Raw genomic sequence first — 19,005 nt, 5'->3', positions numbered from 1 at the left:
CAAGCGGTGAGCGTCCAGAGTGTCCAGTGGAAGTGGGACAGGTGAAGCCAAGGTGGCACTGATCCAGCATCTCTGCAGACCAGTCACGACCAGTGCATCGGAGGAGCCACCCATAAAACACACACAAACACGTAGCTGCAGCAGCGGCGTCGATCGATCGATTCACAGAAACAAACACACGATTACGAGACGCATCACTTCAATAAAAGGACCCTGAACAAACTGATCAACATCTTAGACAATGAGTGTCACCCACTCCACAGCACTATTGTTAAGCAGAAGAGCCTGATCAGCTGGAGACTTCACTCACTGCCTTGCACAACAGACAGACTGAGGAAGTCATTTGTCCCCAGGGCCATTGAACTGTTCAATGCTTCACTTAAGGGAAGAGGAGAGACAGATTTCTCTGCATAGTCTGTCTGCCTCTTCACCCCCTCCATGTTTGGATACTGTCTGTCCACTAGCCACTTTTTACCACTGTCTTTCTGCCTCACTGTTTGCGTGCTATATTAGCTCATATGCATAACCCCTCCCTCCATGCCACAGCCGAACTGTGGCCACACTTATACCTTTTCTTAATATAGTTATATATAGACATATAGACTTTATTCTTGCACTGTTGCACTATGGGACTTACTCATTTGCACTATCACCATGACACTCATTCACACAGAGCACCTTACCTTACTATGCACAGAGAATCACAGGCTCAGTCCCTGCCTCAGTCATTGCAAGCGCCTCTTGATTGATTAATCACCCACTATGTGGATACTGTTTTTAGAATTGATTTAGGTTAAGTGTTAGTTAGTAGAATTTGTATTTAAGTGTATTTAGTATATTCTTTATCTTGTACTGTCCGTGTATCGGCATCGGCCGATAAGCCGCTGCATTCGCCGATAGTTTTTTCCCTGCATTATTTACATACAGGCGTTCACAGGCAGCTCTGTGTTGCTGGAGACGCTGCAATTCACGTGCAGACTGCCCCTCCCCCACGAGACAACAGTAAACTTTAAACTTTCAAAGCATCTTTTAACTGTTTGACTTAGCTGAAATATTGCCATACACTTTGAAGGTGGAAGCAAGTTTGTGGGTCCAAATGGAAAACATGAATGATAGATAGGTAGGCTATTTTTTTTAATGCTTAATGATCGTTTATAAAACTGCTTGCCATTGTATTTAGGGAGCTGCAAATAGCTAAGTTGTAGGCTATCCATATTCATGCGGTAGCTGTTACAAACACTGGTCATATGAAAGTAGCCTAATGCCAACATTGTTCCGTGGTATTTGTGGGAGTTTTATTCAGCGAACACCTGGCTGAGTGTTGGATGCGTGTGGTGTGTGTGTGTGTGTGTCTCCCTCCCTGAATGCCTGTATTTAGGGAGCTGCAAATAGCTAAGTTGTAGGCTATCCGTATGCATGCGTTAGCGGTAGCTGTTACGAACACTGGTCAATCATATGATTAAGTAATGCCGACGTTGTTCCGAGATATTTGTGGGAGTTTTATCCACCTGGCTGAGTTTTGGACGCGTGTGGTGTGTGCGTCTCCCTCCCCCTCTCCCTTCGAGCGGGGCGGAGTTGCCATCGCAGTGATATCAGAGCTTTAATGATGAGAGACGTGTAGTTGAATATTAATTCGTGTTTATCATGTACCAGACATACCGTGTATGCCTTACTTGTTTACAGAGGCGATTCTAGAGTCTGTGGGGGCCCCAAGCAAATATTTCAAGGGGCCCCTACCGACCAGTGTTCATCACCATTATGTTAGGCTATAAATAATCTGATACCAACAGAAAATGTATTAAATAAATGTATTAAATAAAACTTTTTTTTTATTCCAAATGTTCCAAACATGAAAAACTTCTTTGGATAAAGTCTATATTTTATTCTTAAGCTACTTGGTTGACCCATCTCCTGACAATGTTGCAATGTTTATTGTTTGCTTACAAGAATTATTAGCATGCAGAGTGAGAAGCGAACTAAAGGAGTTGGAGCTGGGACAAAAATAGCTGGGCCTATAAACAGGAATGGAAAGAAAAATTTGTGTTCATCTTACCCGGTTTCACAAATGCAAAACCTGTGTATCAGATATGCAACAATGCTGTCACGATAAATAATATCATACAACACTACAAAACGCAGCTATTTGCTCCAAACAAGCACAAAGGCGCAATATTGAAGCGCTGGCCGAGGACTATGCACAGCTAGCAGGATCCAGTGCATTCTGGTGTTCTTTCTCATATTTGTTTAAGCACCAACTCACAGTCTGATTGGTGAATAGGCTATTTGTAAATCAATATCGTAAAATAAAAGATTTTAAAAAATAGGACTGCCAGAATAATTTGACTGGGCCAAACAATATCAGTGGCGGCAGCTTTGGCCGCCTGTTGCCGACCCATGTCGTAGATTATAGTTTAAACTCAAGGTGTCAATGATATTTTAATTCCATGTCGACTGAGCCGACAGGGATTTTTCATTTTTTTTAAAGTATAACGCCCATTCAACCGACCGGGAGTTCAGAACTGCGTTAGTGTTTATTATCTTCATGACTAGGCCTACAGGAGGAAGGCAGACAGAAGTATAGCCTAGCCTATGGGTCAGTTTGAGGACAATAAACGATGCATCAAAGGGTCAAAATATTGGCAGCCAAAGAGAATTGTTGATAACAGAACAAGTGACGGTGTAAAATTAAAAATCTTTGGCGGTACACATTAATGTGATTAAAAAAAATAACGTGTATGATTGGTCCTTACTCATTAACACATTATGCTGACAGCCCTAATGGAAACATAACGTTATCCATCTCCTTGCTTAACTAGTTGTAACTGTCGCTAGCTAGCTGAAGTATATTGTCGTATAGATGTAGCAAACCATGTTCAATCTTTCTGCCAGTTAACATTAGCCTATAACTTCATTGAGTAAATGTCAAAATCCGATGTTTATCCGTCATCACTGCACCCTCGATTGACGTTTACCACAGTAGCCTAAATATGTGTGGATTCTTTGAACTCTTTTGAACACAGATCCACTGTTTATAAGGCCATAGCATAGGGCCTACATGTACAGATGTACTGTTTGTAGCCTACAACAGGACAGGAGCATGCAAAATCTCGCTTGTCCCACCGGCAAACGCGCTGAGACGGGGGCCCCCTAGCAGCTCGGGGCTCCAAGCAGTTGCTTGGTTCGCCTGTTGACAAGGTGCGCCTCTGCTTGTTTAGAGCCGTTTGCTAACGTTATCATTATCAATCCAGTTCAACAGTGGTGGAGGAAGTACTGAAACTCAGTACTCAGGGTATCTGCACATTTTCCAAGAGCAAATTTAAAGACTTTTAAGACCTTTTCAAGACATCTAAATGGAAAAATTAAGACTATACCACGGCAAAAAGATACATGCGACTCCTTAAAACTGTTTCATGCAATAGTTTTTTTTCTACTAATTTTAACCCCCACCCCATGTTGGATGTCTACAGAAGTTACCAAATATATTTTGGCGAAAGAAGAATAATTGTGTGTGAATTACCTTCACAGCTATGAATGCCCAATTGTAGGGTCTGAGCTGCTTGCTTTTGAAGCTGGCTGTACATATTTGGTTGTGCTTACTGGCTGAGGCTGTTCTTCACCTGTCTGTATAGCCTAGGCTACTTGCCAAAGACATGTGCACTGGACTGGATTCCCTTCAATATTTTTTTCAAAGTTAGATTAAGCTATTTAAATATTTTAATAGGCCTACTTTATATAATTTACGATCATATATTGTCCCATATGCAGCACAGCAAATTAAAGTTAATCCACTGCTTTACATTTTGCATAGCTTACCAGTTGTAGGCCTATCTAAACCAACCAAAGCTTGACTGAAACATTGTAAAACCATTGACTTGTTTTAAATTAATTAAGAGACAGATCCTCCTCGCATGATCCTGCAGAAAGCTGCTGGTTTCATCTCAAGCACGCACGTATTATGAACGCACGTTTTTTTTTTTATGTAGCCAGTCGCCGACATTCAAAAAATATGCGGTTATATTTCACAGGTATTATAACTTAGACAGATATTTTCTTCCCTAGGCTAGGCCAGCAACACACGCTGGAAAGATGCAAACAGATCAACTTAACATGGACAGTATTTCCTCCTGATTAGCAATGCGCATAATTTGACCAGCAGTCTTCGCGTCCATTGTGAAACGATGCTGCGTCCAAGCAAAGATTCTAGATGGCCAGCGCAACTCCAAAAAGGAGGACAAATGAGCGTCCGGCTTGAGGCTGCGCCGGACGCCGGACAGGACTTTTAAAATCCATATGTCCGGCCTAAATTCGAACGTATGGCCACTCTATCGCTAACTGGCTTACCAACTCTTTCTCCTGCTCAATCTACCGCTCACTTAGGCTACCTGCGTATGTCTCAGGCCTCGGCTACACCACGAAAACGTCAGGCATATTTATACATACTGTATAATTACCGTTTTCACACCTTTAACCACACCCGTGAAAAACATCTTCACTCTGCAGCCACTACACTTCCTCCCGTAGCCTTATAGTCACTTATACAAATGCGTTTTAAATACACGAAACCGATGGAAACATTTTACTCGTTCTCTTGCACTCGCTCACTCGCTGGCGGTCCCATACGCAAATTTAATACCTCCCTTTTGAAAATTCAAGACATCCCAGACAATTTAAGACTTTTTTAGGCCTTAAAAACCGAAAGTTGTATTTAAGACTTTTTAAGACTTTTTAAGGATCCGCGGGAACCCTGGTACTTAAGTAAAAGTACAAATAAGCAGAGAAATATTTACTTTAGTAAAAGTAAAAGTACCACGATGCCAACCCTACTTAAGTAAAAGTAAAAAGTACCTGATTTTAAATGTACTTTAAGTATTAAAAGTAAAAGTACTTGCATAATGATTTATTATCTTAATATCTATAGGCCTATTCTAATAAAAAAAAAAATCAGTAGCCTATGAGGTGTGGCATTATAATAAAGCTAGTTTTAGGTTATACTAGGCTAGATAGTTTTAAGCTGATGTAATTGTGCATACCATCCGTGGCCCAGTTTACATTCTGACTTACAATTCTGGAGACTAATTCTGGTTATCTAGTGTGATCTGCTGAGTTATCATTCAGCAAAACACGAGAGCTTGAAGTTTATCGGGGTAGACAGGGGAAACGTCCGGTGGATCATAATGCCAATTCTGCCGGTCCAGATTGAACAGAAAAGTTGTTCAGAATTGTGTCTTTATGATAAGGTTCAGTTTCACTTGCGCAAACGCGCATAAACATTGAATGAACGCTCACTTTACTACCCCCCAAATGTAGCCTATTCCTCTTTATTTGATCACACAATTAAGAAATATTTTAATCTGGATTTAGTTTTTTTCGGACAGCGGTTATAGGCTACCATTCATTTGTGCCGCAAATGATCAGACGTGTGACAGACGCATGGGCATAGCCTGTAACTTCGCTGCTCCGCGGACTCGCAATCTCATCGGAGAGGAGGCCCTAACGCTGCAGATAATAGACAGAGAAAGGCAAGCATATGCTCAGGGCACAGAACACAGTTGCATATAGCCATGGGTCTGGTGAATATAGCCTACCGAATGCAGATGGCTACAAGCTCACGCTTTGCCTAGTCTAGACTAGTTTCAAAGATTTAGAAGCAGGGCACGTAGCGCTCTATCTTTGGTAGCAACCCAGCCCCCTGGTGAAACAAACGTATTTGTCAAAGAGAGAGAAAAAAAATGATCATAAAATGTAATGTAAAAAGGAACGATGGTGTAGAAATGTAGCGAAGTAAAAGTACAGATAATTGCTGCAAAATGTAACGAAGTAAAAGTCAAAAGTATGCACTATAGATTCTACTTAAGTAAAGTACAAATACGTGGAAAATTTACTTAAGTACAGTAACAAAGTATTTGTACTTCGTTACATTCCACCACTGCAGTTCAATGGTGGTTCGTCAGCTACCAAACAGAAGTTTGTGTGTGCGTCTGGTCTGTCTCACTCAGTGGGACACACGCAACACAGCGATATGAGAGTGCTGCGCTACCTGAAGGAGAGATTTTAAAACTTTGAGAGATACGTTTTTATACCTTTTTACGTTGATGCCGTTTAGAACAGAAACATCTGACACCACGTTTTACACATTATTTTCCTCTGCTGATTTATGTTCTGTGGTTGACAAATCTGGCAGCTTTTTTTAGAAAAATATAGACATAGAAAAATTGAAACCATGCAGTCTAAAATGACAAATCAAGCACTTTATTTCAATAGCTACTTTTCAGGCTTTATTGTTTTCTTAAATTATTTAAATGTGTTGACAAAGGACATTTTGTGATGACTTGAATTATGTCTTATAATATGTCAGCAAGCAATGCATCATCAAGGCTGTGTTGTAAGATGTTGATGAAAGCATTTTGCACAGTTAACCATATCCAGTGCACCCATCCATAAGTTCAATAAATGTTCCTTTTTTTAAATTGAGACTTATAACATTTGTTATCATCATGTGTAATTATGTGTCATTTGTATGATGTAAATTGAGGGAGCAAAATAAAAGCAGTATCGGCTCAAGAAAATCGGCAGCCTGTATCGGTCATCGGGTAAGGCTGATGGAAAAAAATCGGTATCGGTATCGGCACTAAAAAATCCATATCGGTCGATCCCTATATGTAAGTATGTAAGTATGTAAGTATGTAAGTATGTAAGTATGTATGTATGTATGTATGTATGTATGTATGTATCTATCATTTGTGATGTGGGGGGAAAGGTCACAGAGGCTGAGGAGTCTTCAAGTGTGCATGTATGTGTATGTGTATCTGTGTCTGTGTGTGTGTGTATCTGTGTCTGTGTGTCTCTGTGTGTGTGTGTGTGTGAGTGTGTGTGTGTGTGCCTACCTTGCTCCCTGTGAGCTGGGCAAGGTGAGGCTTGAGATCTTCTCCGATGACAGAGTAGATGGCCACCAAGCAGAACACACTGGCCTTGCGGACGCTACTCTCCGTGTTGTCGTAGCCCTGGAGACACACACACACACACACACGCAAAGGATACATAAAAAGGGGGAACACCTCCAAAACATTGAGATGCATTATAGGGATGCATCTTGCATACATGCACACACACTCAAGCGCATGCACAACTCTGTGCAAGTGAAACATACAAAAGACACATAAAATGAAACATACAAAAGACACATAAAATAATGCTCATGAAATGTATAGAAAATGCATCTTTTTAGAAACACATCCACTCACACGCAGCTGCATACAACTATCTGTGAAAACATTCAAATTTACATATATACATACATACGCATCAAGCAAACTTATACAGACAAGCAAATTAGATGGAAAAAATGGACACAACACACACACACACACACACACACGCACGCACACACACACACACACACACCCCTTCGACCACTCCCCCGGTAGGGAGCTCAGCTCTGTTAACTGTTTTAACTGTTTATGTCTCTGTGTCTGCATAGTTTGTGTGTGTGTGTGTGTGTGTGTGTGTGTGTGTGTGTGTGTGTGTGTGTGTGTGTGTGTGTGTGTGTTTGTGTGTGCGTGTACGTGTACGTGTGTATGTTGAGAGAGCAGGGGTCAGAGAACTCAAACATTTCCTGGTACAAATAAGGCAGAACGTCCCTTTCCCACTATCCTAATATGACTAAGACTGAAGTCCAGCTCACCTGGGCAGACCAGCCAGCCCGCCTCCCCGCTGCTGGCCTGGGGCCCAGGACACACCACACCTCTGACCCGCTCTTTAGGTTTTCTTTTTATTTTTTATTTATTTAAAAAAAAAAAAAAAACATTTTTTTTTTTTTTTCGGTCTGCTTGTTGATTCACCACCAGGTGTCTGCTCCCGGATAATGGCTACAGTACATTCAGCTTATGGGTGTATGGGTGGGTACTACAGACTTACCGGCATTGATTATACAGTACACATATATACACACATGATCAGAAATGACAGAGTATCTGAAGACTCCCTGACAGTGCTTGACACCAGGGTTGTGCACAATTTGAATTGCAATTCTGCTTTCTGTTTGCTACCTCAATTGAAATGCAAGTGAAATTCAAGAATTGAATTTGAATTTAAGAGCCAGTTTCAATTCAATTCTGGAATTTTGCACAAGCCTGCTTGACACACACACACACACACACACACACACACACACACACACACACACACACACACACCTGCAGCAGGCCTGGGATGATGTCGGGCAGCAGTGTGATGAGCGAATCCTTGGCGATGCGCTCGATGACTTTGGTCTGCATCTTGATGGCGGCCAGGTTGATGGGGTAGTCGGCCGTCTGCACGATGGGGCACAGCACCTTGATGCACTGCTCTGGGTGGATGGAGCTGGCCAGGGTTGAGGCGGACTCTTCTGCCGCCCGCACCACCTGCAGAGGGATGGGGATATAGAGGTCAGAGGTCAAAGTTCAGGGGTCAGTGTGTTCAGAGGAAAAACAAACTGTGTTTTAAGCAAGGTGTGTGTATGTGTGTGTGTGTGTGTGTGTGTGTGTGTGTGTGTGTGTGTGTGTGTGTGTGTGTGTGTGTGTGTGTATGTGTGTGTGTGTGTGAGAGCGCACACATGTGTTGGTGCTGGGCAGATGGCCTCTTTGCAATGCTCCAGGTGTCTCCTTTATTTGTAAATGTAAATTTAAATCAGGTCTATAGGCCAAGTACACTTGTGTATACAAGGAATTTGGTCTCTGCATTTATCCCATCCGTGAATTAGACAACACACACAGCACACAGTGAACACACAGTGAGGTGAAGCACACACTAACCCGGAGCAGTGAGCTGCCTTGCTACAGCGGCGCACGGGGAGCAGTGAGGGGTTAGCTGCCTTGCTCAAGGGCACTTCACCCGTGGATGTGGGCATGGGAGAGCAGTCCTCAACCACTTCCCCCCGCCCACATTTTTCCTACTGGTCAGGGATCAATCCGGCAACACTTCAGTTCCAAGCCCGAAGCCCTAACCAGTAGGGCAAAAGCAAGAGAGCCGAGCAGCTACGGTGTCTGTGGCGTGCCATCCAGCCGCGTGAGTCTGAGTCCCCATTCTGTCCTTACCCAGCCCTCAGTGACATAGGGGCCCAGCCCTCAGTGACATAGGGCTCCAGTTACTCTAGTCTAGTCCCTCCTCTCCTAAACTAGCTGATCTTAATCCCTGTCCAAACCCCCACCCTCCCACATGCGTTCTCTAGGGAATCCCTTATCCAGAGAAACTATAGGGACACAGTTTGGGTAACTCCCTTTACATATGCGCACAGTCATGTGACTCTCCTTACATATGCGCACAATCATGTGACTCACGGCCGGGGTTAAGAAGGGAAACGCCTCTCTCGGTTCCGACTCTGCACCACGGCTCATTAGCGCTCCTGATGAGACAGAGACCATCAGGGACACATTTGCATTCAGTACACAAAGCCAGTGGGAATCGGCTGATAATGATCACCACAGTCATCAACCGAGGGCTTTAGGCTATACAGCCATGTGACCTGTGCGTCTGTGTTGTGATGGGGCTTTAGGCTCATACAGCCATGTGACCTGTGCGTCTGTGTTGTGATGGGGCTTTAGGCTCATACAGCCATGTGACCTGTGCGTCTGTGTTGTGATGGGGCTTTAGGCTCATACAGCCATGTGACCTGTGCGTCTGTGTTGTGATGGGGCTTTAGGCTCATACAGCCATGTGACCTGTGCGTCTGTGTTGTGATGGGGCTTTAGGCTCATACTGCCATGTGACCTGTGCGTCTGTGTTGTGATGGGGCTTTAGGCTCATACAGCCATGTGACCTGTGCGTCTGTGTTGTGATGGGGCTTTAGGCTCATACAGCCATGTGACCTGTGCGTCTGGTAGTGTTGTGATGGGGGTTTAGGCTCATACTGCCATGTGACCTGTGTGTCTGTGTTGTGATGGGGCTTTAGGCTCATACTGCCATGTGACCTGTGCGTCTGTGTTGTGATGGGGCTTTAGGCTCATACTGCCATGTGACCTGTGCGTCTGGTAGTGTTGTGATGGGGCTTTAGGCTCATACTGCCATGTGACCTGTGCGTCTGTGTTCTGATGGGGGTTTGGGTTTTTGTGATTGTGTACAAAGGCGTATATATTAGCATATCAGTGACCGATGGATAAGTGTGTGAGAGTGAGTGAATGTGTGTGTGTGTGCGCGTGTGAGAGAGAGAGAGAGAGTGTGAGAGTGTGTGTTTGTGTGTGTGTGTGTATGTGTGTGTGTCTCACCTCCTTGTGAGAGTCTTTGTGGGCCTCGAGTGTCTTCATGATGGTAAGTTCTGCATAGTTCTTGAAGCGGGCTGGCTGGTTCCTCAGGATCTCCTTTAGAACCCGCAGAGCCAGAGCCCTGATAGTGTGCTGTGTTAGGAAAGTGGTGGAGAACCTATCAGCCTGCTGCACAGCATCAAGCGCCAGCTGCTCAAGGTAATACAATATTTACAGTCTGTGAGGTGGATTTGGGATTTGGAGAACTTCTCAGCACAATCTCTTATCTGTCCGATTGATAGGTCTAGATGAGTGTGTGCGTGTGTGTGAGAGAATGTGCGTGTATGAGCAGATGTGTGTGTGTGTGTGTGTGAGTGTATATGTGTGCGTGCACGCATGATTGGTTGTATGTTAAATTACATTACATTACATTACATTTGGCTGACACATTTTTAACCAAAGCGACTTACGTGGTAAACAGTTTAAAGCTTTTTAAAAACATTTTTTTTAAACAACAATTCTCCCAACAATTCTGGAACAATTTAAAACAATAAAAGGTAGAGTACAATAAGAGCAATAAGCAATAAGTGCATCAGTGAGTACTGTTTTTATACAGTCAGGTCAGGTGTCAGTTCTAGTCAGGTGATAAGTGCTTGATACCCCACCCCCCTTGGATAAGTTCTTTATAGAGGTCAACATAGATAGCTAGCTGTGAATTCCTTTGCAATATTCTATGGAACTGCCATAGACTAAATGGTCCACACTTTAAGTGGTTTTCTGAACCTACTAAACCTTCTAAACCTGCTTAACCTTAAACCTTCTAAACCTGCTTATTTTCAAGGTGGTCAATGCTGCTATTTTACAATGCTGCATTCATGTGTGAGTTTACTAACAAACAAGCAGGACAAGGAGCTGGTCACGGTAAACAACGAAACATGTGACCTTCCCAATCAGTGCAAATCAAGAGAGGTGTCGTCTAAGGCTTTACCTATCAATAAAGATCAGCTGAGGTAGTGTTTTGGGTTTGACCAATCAATGCTGGCGTGGCTATCTTGTGCAGTTAGTCTGATCAACTCACTGGCTGGGATGAGGTTGGGAGTGGGTGAGAGATCGGCCCAAAGTTTCTAGTAGAAACAGCCCATCCTATTGGGTTAACACATGGTGGTTGTTCTGTGTCAGCGTGCGTGCGTGCGTGCGTGCGTGCGTGCGTGCGTGCGTGCGTGCGTTGCTCACATCCTGGTCCCCCAGCGTCTCCAGCAGTAGCAGCAGGATGGTCTTGAAGTGCTCGTCCCAGACGGCAACGCTGTCCTCCCGGGTCATCTTTAGCAGCTCCACCAATGCCCCGCGGCGCTCATCCACACGCTCGTTGTGATTGGACAGCTCCTTCAGAAGCTCCGCCACCAACTCCGAGTGGTCCACTGAAAGAGAGAGAGAGAAAGAGAGAGAGAGAGAGAGAGAAACAGAGAGAGTGTGTGTGTGTGAGTGTGAGAGAGTGAGTGTGTGTGAGTGTGTGTGTGTGTGTGTGTGTGTGAGAGAGAAAGAATGTGTGTGAGTGTGTATGTGTGAGAGTGTGTGTGTGTGAGAGAGTGTGTGTGTGTGTGAGAGAAAACAGGAAAAAGTGATGGAAGAGAGAAAGAGAGAAAGGGAAGGATGAAGCAAAGAAAGAGAAACAATCAACTACAAGCCAAACACCTTCATATGAAATATCCTTTAGTGTACGTCGACATTAAGCTGTATTCTTCAAAATGCCTTTTGAAGCCTTGAATGCACTTGAAGTGTAGAATGAGGAGTTCCCATTCTACTGTGTTTTAGTAAGATCGTAAATGTTTATTAGTTATTGTAAGATCGTCTTCACATGCAACAATCATATCTATCATGTATACTGTTGCCCTGACCATGCAGTGTATTCGTGCAAAAAGGAAACTTGGTGAAATAATACTGTAACTGTACATAATCATAACCACAACACACACACAATAAAAGTTAGCCCACAAAACATAAGGAAAGCGGCCCCGTCAGTAATCTCTTGTCATGTCAAACTCCAGCCAAAAAGCATCGGAATCAATTAAAATCGTTATCAATGACAATTAAATCGTTATCAATGACAATTAAATCGTTATCAATGACCGTTTGAGACGGAGTTGAACGCGAGACGTTTAGATGAGGGTTGGGGTTTGGAGACACACAAGGGAAAGCAGGCAGCTCGTTATTAAAGGCTACATGAGAAGCTTCCGGAAGAAAGGGAGGGAGGAAGGAAGAAAGGAATTAGGCTCGTTGGACGTCGTGTTTACCAGGAGCTAAGCCCTTGGGCAGCACCATCTTGTTCTCACCGCAGTCTTGACGACGGCCTGTGGGGGTGGGGGGTGGGAGAGGGGGGTGGAGGAGGTCACAGGACGTTGGCGTCATGACAACAACACACAAACACACACTACACTCATATTCACATTCTTGTCTATCCGCTTTGGTAAGGATTGCCCCTCAGACAAATAAAAAATTGTACTTGATACCCCACCCCCTTGGAGAAGTTCTTTGTAGAGGTCAACCGAGATAGCTAGCTGTGAATTCCTCTGCAATATTCTATGGAACTGCCATAGACTAAATGGTCCACACTTTAAGTGGTTTTCTGAAGAACCTCACAAATAAAGGTGGTCAATGCAACAGCTGTAGTGAAAGTCCTACACACCTCCTAATCTAAAAACACGGCTGCTGCTCCTCCACCTAGCAAGCGTCTACAGCAGCCTGTCATGCTAAAATTAGATCCCCTTTGGGCGTTGCTGCATTCATGTGTGAGTTTACTAACAAACAAGCAGGACAAGGAGCTGGTCACGATAAACAACGAAACATGTGACCTTCCCAATCAGTGCAAATCAAGAGAGGTGTCGTCTACGGCTTTACCTATCAATAAAGATCAGCTGAGGTAGTGTTTTGGGTTTGACCAATCAACGCTGGCGTGGCTATCTTGTTTGGTTAGTCTGATCAACTCACTGGTTGGGATGAGGTTGGGAGTGGGTGAGAGATCGGCCCAAAGTTTCTAGTAGAAACAGCCCATCCTATTGGGTTAACACATGTGGGTTGTTCTGTGTCAGATCAGATAAGGTTGTTGCTTCACTGTCTCAGATTTAGAACTGTGTCTACAGTATGAATGAATTTGTGTCTGTGTCTATATCAGTGTTAAACCAAAACCTGTAGAATATGTCTTCATATTTTCTTCGTATGTATTTATGTAGTTTTACAGCCTGAAAAAAACACATTATCTGGGAACCAATGTTTGGGGCATTAATATTTTTTTAAGTATTATTCATAGCTAGCCCAAACTTTGTAGGACAGAAGACAAACATGTTCTCAGTAGACCAAACTATTGAAAGTTTGTACGGCATGCTCATTGATTTTCAATAGGGCCCTCGCTTTGAGAAAGAAAGTGCAAAACAAGCTAAATTTAGGATATTATTAACTAATATTTGAGTTTTCTATATACAATGAGCATTAATACTATGGTTTCAGTTTATTGGTCAAATCCAGAACACTGACTCCATGGGAGAACACCAAAGGAGCTAATCTGCAGCAACTGGATAACGACAGATTTTTACATATTCCAGCATGCCGAGAATCATTCCACCAGGACACATCGGACACGGGGACGCTGGCGAGACACGGCGCTCCGTCTGGCATCATGTTTTTGTTTGTTTTTATGTAATGTTCGTAATTTTATGTAATGTCATGTTTATTTTTTTGTATTGGTTTGTCTAGTTAAATGTTTTCCCTATTTATTTACGCTATTTTTGATAGTTTTCGTGTTATTCTTAGTCCTTTTTACTGCTTCTAAGTCAGCTGATGTCGTTGACATTTGTCCATTGGGAGCTTGTTATGGCTAGCTTTTGCCCTAGCTGGGCATTGGACATCCTTTGATCTATCCGTGAGCGGTGCATCACTTCACTATCTGGTCGAGGGGATTTCTCGGGACAGCTGGACCTAGGCTACTCTGTGAAAGATCTGCCGTGGCCGCCGAGCTGTTGCTGACCTGCGAGCTGCCATGCCAACTGCAGACTAACTGGGCCTCTGACATCCTTCCATCCATCCGTGAACAGTGCACTTCACTGTCTGGTTGAGGGGATCTCTCGGGACAGCTGGACCTAGGCTAGCTACTCTGCGAAAGATCTACCGTGGCCGCCGAGCTGTTGCTGACCTGCGAGCTGCCTTGCCAACTGCAGACTAACGTTAACGGTGAAGAGCTGCAATCTCACGGAGCAACAAACGGTCGCTGTTAAGTCCACCGAATTGCGGATCTACACGATCGCTCAGTACTTTGGACTGTGCTTCCAGTCATCTCCAGACTGCAGTCTAGCAGGCCTAGCTTCTAACGTTAACGTTATCTCCAGACTGCCAGTGAATTCACCGGGTTGGTCAGTTGCTAAAGAACTTTGTTGGCATTGCATTGGTTCTGAAGACACAGCTCTGTGCGCAGTTTTCACGGATCATCATTGCCCTTGGACAGTTTCAGCTGGTTTGGAAATTGGACTAATTTTAACATCACTTTTCCCCTTTTAAAATATATTTTCTTTTTTTATTTGTTTATTTGTTTTGTTGTTTGTCTTGTATGTCTTGGTGTCACGGGTACGCTGGCCGCTCCGTCCGGCATTTTTTGTATTTGTTATTTTTTAAATGTATTTGTCATGTCTTGATGTCATGGGTACGCTGGCGACTACGCCGCTCCATCCGGCATCTTTTGTCTGTTTTTGTTGTTATGTGTCTTGTTTGTGGAGCGCTTTGGATTGCACTATGTGCATGTTAAATGCGCTTTAAAAATAAATCTGACTTGACTTGACATCACTCAATGACATCACAGTGGAACAGACACACTTTATGACATAACAGTGGAACAGACAGTAAAGGGTGAGGAGAAGGTCATGTGACACATAGAAGGCGAGGCCACTGTGCCCAAGCACACTCACTGTCTCGTAACTGCTCCACGTCATCGTCAAACACGGCCTCTTTGAGCGCGCTCTTGTCGTAGGCGCTGATGGTGTCTGCGTAGCCGTACGGGGCGTGTTCGCGAGCGCGGGGGACGCCGAAGGAGCGGGGAGAGGGCGTGTTCAGGAGGGACGTCTTGTTGTCCAGTGCCGTGCGGCCGCCACCCCCATCAACCATGTCCAGGCCCAGACGTGCATCACCGCCTGGAGACGCACCCTCACGACCCACCTGAGAGGGGTCACGGAGAGGAAGAAGGAACGGAAAAGTGACAAAGATAGAGAAGAAGGAATTGGACAGAAGGACAGAAACAGAGAATAAATACAGGGGACAGTTATCATATAACAGCTGTTGGTAACGACCATTCACTAATCAGACCATTTTATTGAGAAAGATCTTTTAAAAAAAATCTTGATTACTTAGAATAGAATAGAAATGTCCAGTGTCTTTCACATTGATATGGGTCAGAGAGGGCTCGAGAGCAAATGGTGATGAGGGGGGAAATCCCTGAAATGGAATTCCCTGTGATTTCCCCAGTGAGGGGCCTTATTGAGTGGACAGAGCGCAAGATGCCAGTTACTGGGACAGAGAGTTGCAGGTACTTTTCCAGTTAAGAGTCCAGATAACCTCAAACACGCTCTATGGGCCACAGACATCCTTTCACTCACTCATTCCTTACACTCACTCATTTGAAAAATGGGCAAAGTCTATATTTTTATATTTTTCTTTTCACACACACAGACACACATACACACTCACTGGCACGACTCTTTTGGCTTTGGGAGGGAGGTTTATAACAGTACATAACAGCTACGGACCAGCTGGCCACCGTTACACCAGCAATGAGAATAATGTTTGACCCTTAAGACTCCAATTGGCTCTCGGGACAGGGCAGACTGGGGCAGACTGGACTCACCGCCTCATCTTTCTTGCCGTCGCGGCGCACAGGCTCGTTGAGGTCCTCCTGGCTGCGGTAGCTGAAGCTCTGGATGGCCTCGGTGACGCCACGCAGCGAGCTGTAGATCTCCTCCGAGTTCATGTTCTCCGTGTCATACTCCAGCAGGCTGTCAATCACACAACACAGCACAGTGGGGGGTAAGAGGGGCGGGGGCAGGGGCAGCCAGGAGAACCAAAAGCATGAGACAGTCAGAGGTGGAAGAGGGGCAGATGTTTAAAAGCGATTGTGTGGCTACAGCACATCTGTACTCAAACCAAAATGTAAAACGTCATGTTAAAACATACCAGATTCTACTTCCTGTTTTATTTTGCTCTAATGTAGTGGTCTAATAGCCAAGCAGTGCAACACAATGGCCACAGCAAAATCCAATTGCAATAGCTTGTTTGTTGAGAAAAGATGAAAAGTCAAAGGGTCAAAGGTCAAACCCCATATGATGTAATCTGCAGAGTCAGCACTTTACACATGACACCCAAATTCAATCCCAAACTGAACAGAGGGTCAAAAGGACAATAAACCAACAGGCAATCATGGCCGATATGAATTCATTCAGCATGGAAAGCATTCCTGATGCTTATGCAAAAAGGCACTGGATGGAGTCCGGTGGAAATGGATGACCATGCGATGGCTTCCAAAAGGAGTCAGAAAAGACAGGGGAGAGCGCAGTCCAAACAATAAAAGCAGCATTCTTGGAACTTTTTACAACAAAACACTCCAAATCAGATATTTTGATTTTGGTCCAGTAGCAGAAAGTCATGGAACCCTGGAACAGTTTTCTCAAGCTGGAGAGGCAAATTTAGCCAACCAAGACAGAGTTTAAAAATCAAGCATGCAGGATATCAGAGTATCACCCTGGAATTAGTCCCTCTGTCAGGGTGAGAGCCGCAAAAGAGTGGATCAAACAACTACTGGCACCCAATAAGCAACTCTTTCTTTAGCTGTTTACACTGTGACAGGCTTTTTAAAAAAATATATATTTTATATGTACTGTATGACCCGGTCATAAGCTACATGAGATGGAGGCTAAGGCTTTTCTTTTCAATCAGAGTTGACTTTTTACAGTGACAGGAGGCCAGCTAGGGCGGAGCTAAAATAAGCAAATGCTGAGCAATGTAATGCAAATCCAAGTGAAGTCAGCGGGACGTACGTTGCTTGAAACTTAACTTGAAAAAAGAATCCAAGATGGCGGAGCTAACTCATGGATGGCAGTATTTCTTTATAAAACAAATAGTTTCAGGATTACTGCCCTATTATTGCGTAAAAGTAAGCAATAATCAAGTCTATGCGTTAGCATGTTAGCAAGCAACTAGCTGTGAAACACAGCCTTGTTTACGAGCTTGTAACGCCCACTCAGCAGGAAGTTGCTAGAGATGCCTCTGTCTCTTGTAGCTAATGTAACCAAGGGGTGAGGCTCTCTGCCCATGCCTGCCCCCTGTGCCCTTTAACCCCTGTGGTGACCTTTAACCCCCATACCCTCAGTCCCCGACCATGGTGGGGCGAGTGGGCGGCGGGTATCGGGTGCGTTCGTTACCTGGGAGAGTACGCGCAGCGCAGGGCCCTGAGGGAGGAGGGGTTGGTGGGGAGGGAGTGAGGAGGAGGAGGATGGGGAGGGGAGGGGTGCTTAGAGAGCCCGTCCACACCCCAGCCCCAGAGACGACTGACCACACCCGGAGCAAGAGCGAAGGGGTGGCCAACGTGCGGCAGGAGAGAACGGGGAAGAAAGGAAGGGAGGGGGAGGGGAGAGATGAGAAGAGAAAGGTTGGGGGAAAAGGGTTACAAAAGATGGGAGAGGAGAAGAGAGGAGAAGAAAAGAGACAGACTACAGTGTGAGTGTTGGAGGTTAGCAGTATGAGTAATTAAGAAAAGACCGGACCGGAAACCCACGTAAACAAACGTTTAGTGTGTTAGCCATTAGTAATCACTCAGGATTCCAAAGACATACAATCTGGGAAACTTTTTTTTCTTGCTGGGAACAGGACATTTTGAAGCCCAATTTCGAAAGGATGAATTGTCTGTGACAATTATAGTCAATCGCAGCATTCAGTTGCGGCTGGAATCATTATGTGTCCAAATTGAATCGTTTGCTTCCCATTGTTGACGCAATCCAGATTCAAACATATTTTATATTTTCCTGACCATTCCGTTCTTTGGTATGTATCGTACCAGACTCCATCTGTAGGTTCGGTTTTCAGGTGCAACTGAAAAAATTGGGAGGTTTGTTCCCAGCTTTAGGTAGCATTTCCTTTGGGTTTCAGGTGGAAGTCTCAAACGGATTACAAGGCATTATTTCATTAGTGCGCCAGGAGTTAGAATGAGAAAAGGAGAGAGAGAGAGAGAGAGAGAGAGAGAGAGAGAGAAATAGAAAGAAAAGGTTAAAAGCATTTGGGCAAGCCAATGTGCTGGATCAGGTGGTGGGGGATGAGTGAGGCTGCTGAGAATGTGTGTGTGTGTGTGTGTGTGTGTGGGGGGGGGGGGTCACTCACCTGGGTGAAAGGCCGCCATGGGAGCAGTTTGTCGGTGATGTGAGCGGACTCGTCCGGCTGGACGGAAGCCTGGGAGGAGTGCGTCCAATGGTATTACTCGGAGAACTCTGTGGGAAACCAGGAGAGGGACAGAGGTCACTAGTGTGGAAATGACAGACTATCTGATAACTTCAGCATGACAGACTATCTGATCACTTCAGCATGTCAAATTTACTCAAATTCACATTTAACAGAAACTTTGGGTGGTGAGATACAGCAAATATAACAGATTCTCCTTATGGCATTGTTGTCTAAACACTACCCAGCACAGTGGCAAATTAAAATCTGATTAGTACAGTTGACAGATTAAAACATTTCAATTATGGAGGCTGACAGATGAACAGGCGCT

The 19,005-nt window shown here is 44.4% G+C and overlaps 1 protein-coding gene across 10 annotated transcripts in view; it reads right to left on the bottom strand.

The window, feature by feature from the left end:
- The window catches only part of clasp1a (cytoplasmic linker associated protein 1a), a 145,767-nt gene that overhangs the window by 10,423 nt on the left and 116,339 nt on the right, over positions 1–19,005 (bottom strand). For 9 of the 10 annotated variants that reach the window (XM_076264172.1, XM_076264175.1, XM_076264181.1 and 6 more), the window contains 8 exons: positions 18,618–18,724; positions 16,096–16,243; positions 15,164–15,410; positions 12,506–12,562; positions 11,448–11,632; positions 10,239–10,367; positions 8,193–8,399; positions 6,885–7,001 (listed from right to left, as the gene is read on the bottom strand). In XM_076264172.1, the coding sequence (XP_076120287.1) occupies positions 6,885–7,001; positions 8,193–8,399; positions 10,239–10,367; positions 11,448–11,632; positions 12,506–12,562; positions 15,164–15,410; positions 16,096–16,243; positions 18,618–18,724 (1,197 nt within the window). The remainder of the gene's footprint in view (positions 1–6,884; positions 7,002–8,192; positions 8,400–10,238; positions 10,368–11,447; positions 11,633–12,505; positions 12,563–15,163; positions 15,411–16,095; positions 16,244–18,617; positions 18,725–19,005) is intronic. The other variant, XM_076264176.1, reaches the window with a different exon arrangement.

The sequence above is a fragment of the Alosa pseudoharengus genome, unplaced genomic scaffold, assembly GCF_046254945.1.
Source record: "Alosa pseudoharengus isolate Yale_2024_CS ecotype anadromous, Long Island Sound unplaced genomic scaffold, YU_APseudo_1.1 YU_APseudo_1.1_scf_3, whole genome shotgun sequence".
In the NCBI taxonomy this organism is placed as follows: Eukaryota; Metazoa; Chordata; class Actinopteri; order Clupeiformes; family Clupeidae; genus Alosa; species Alosa pseudoharengus.
Note: the sequence above shows the minus strand (reverse complement) of the source record. Positions and strands in the feature narration are given on the sequence as shown.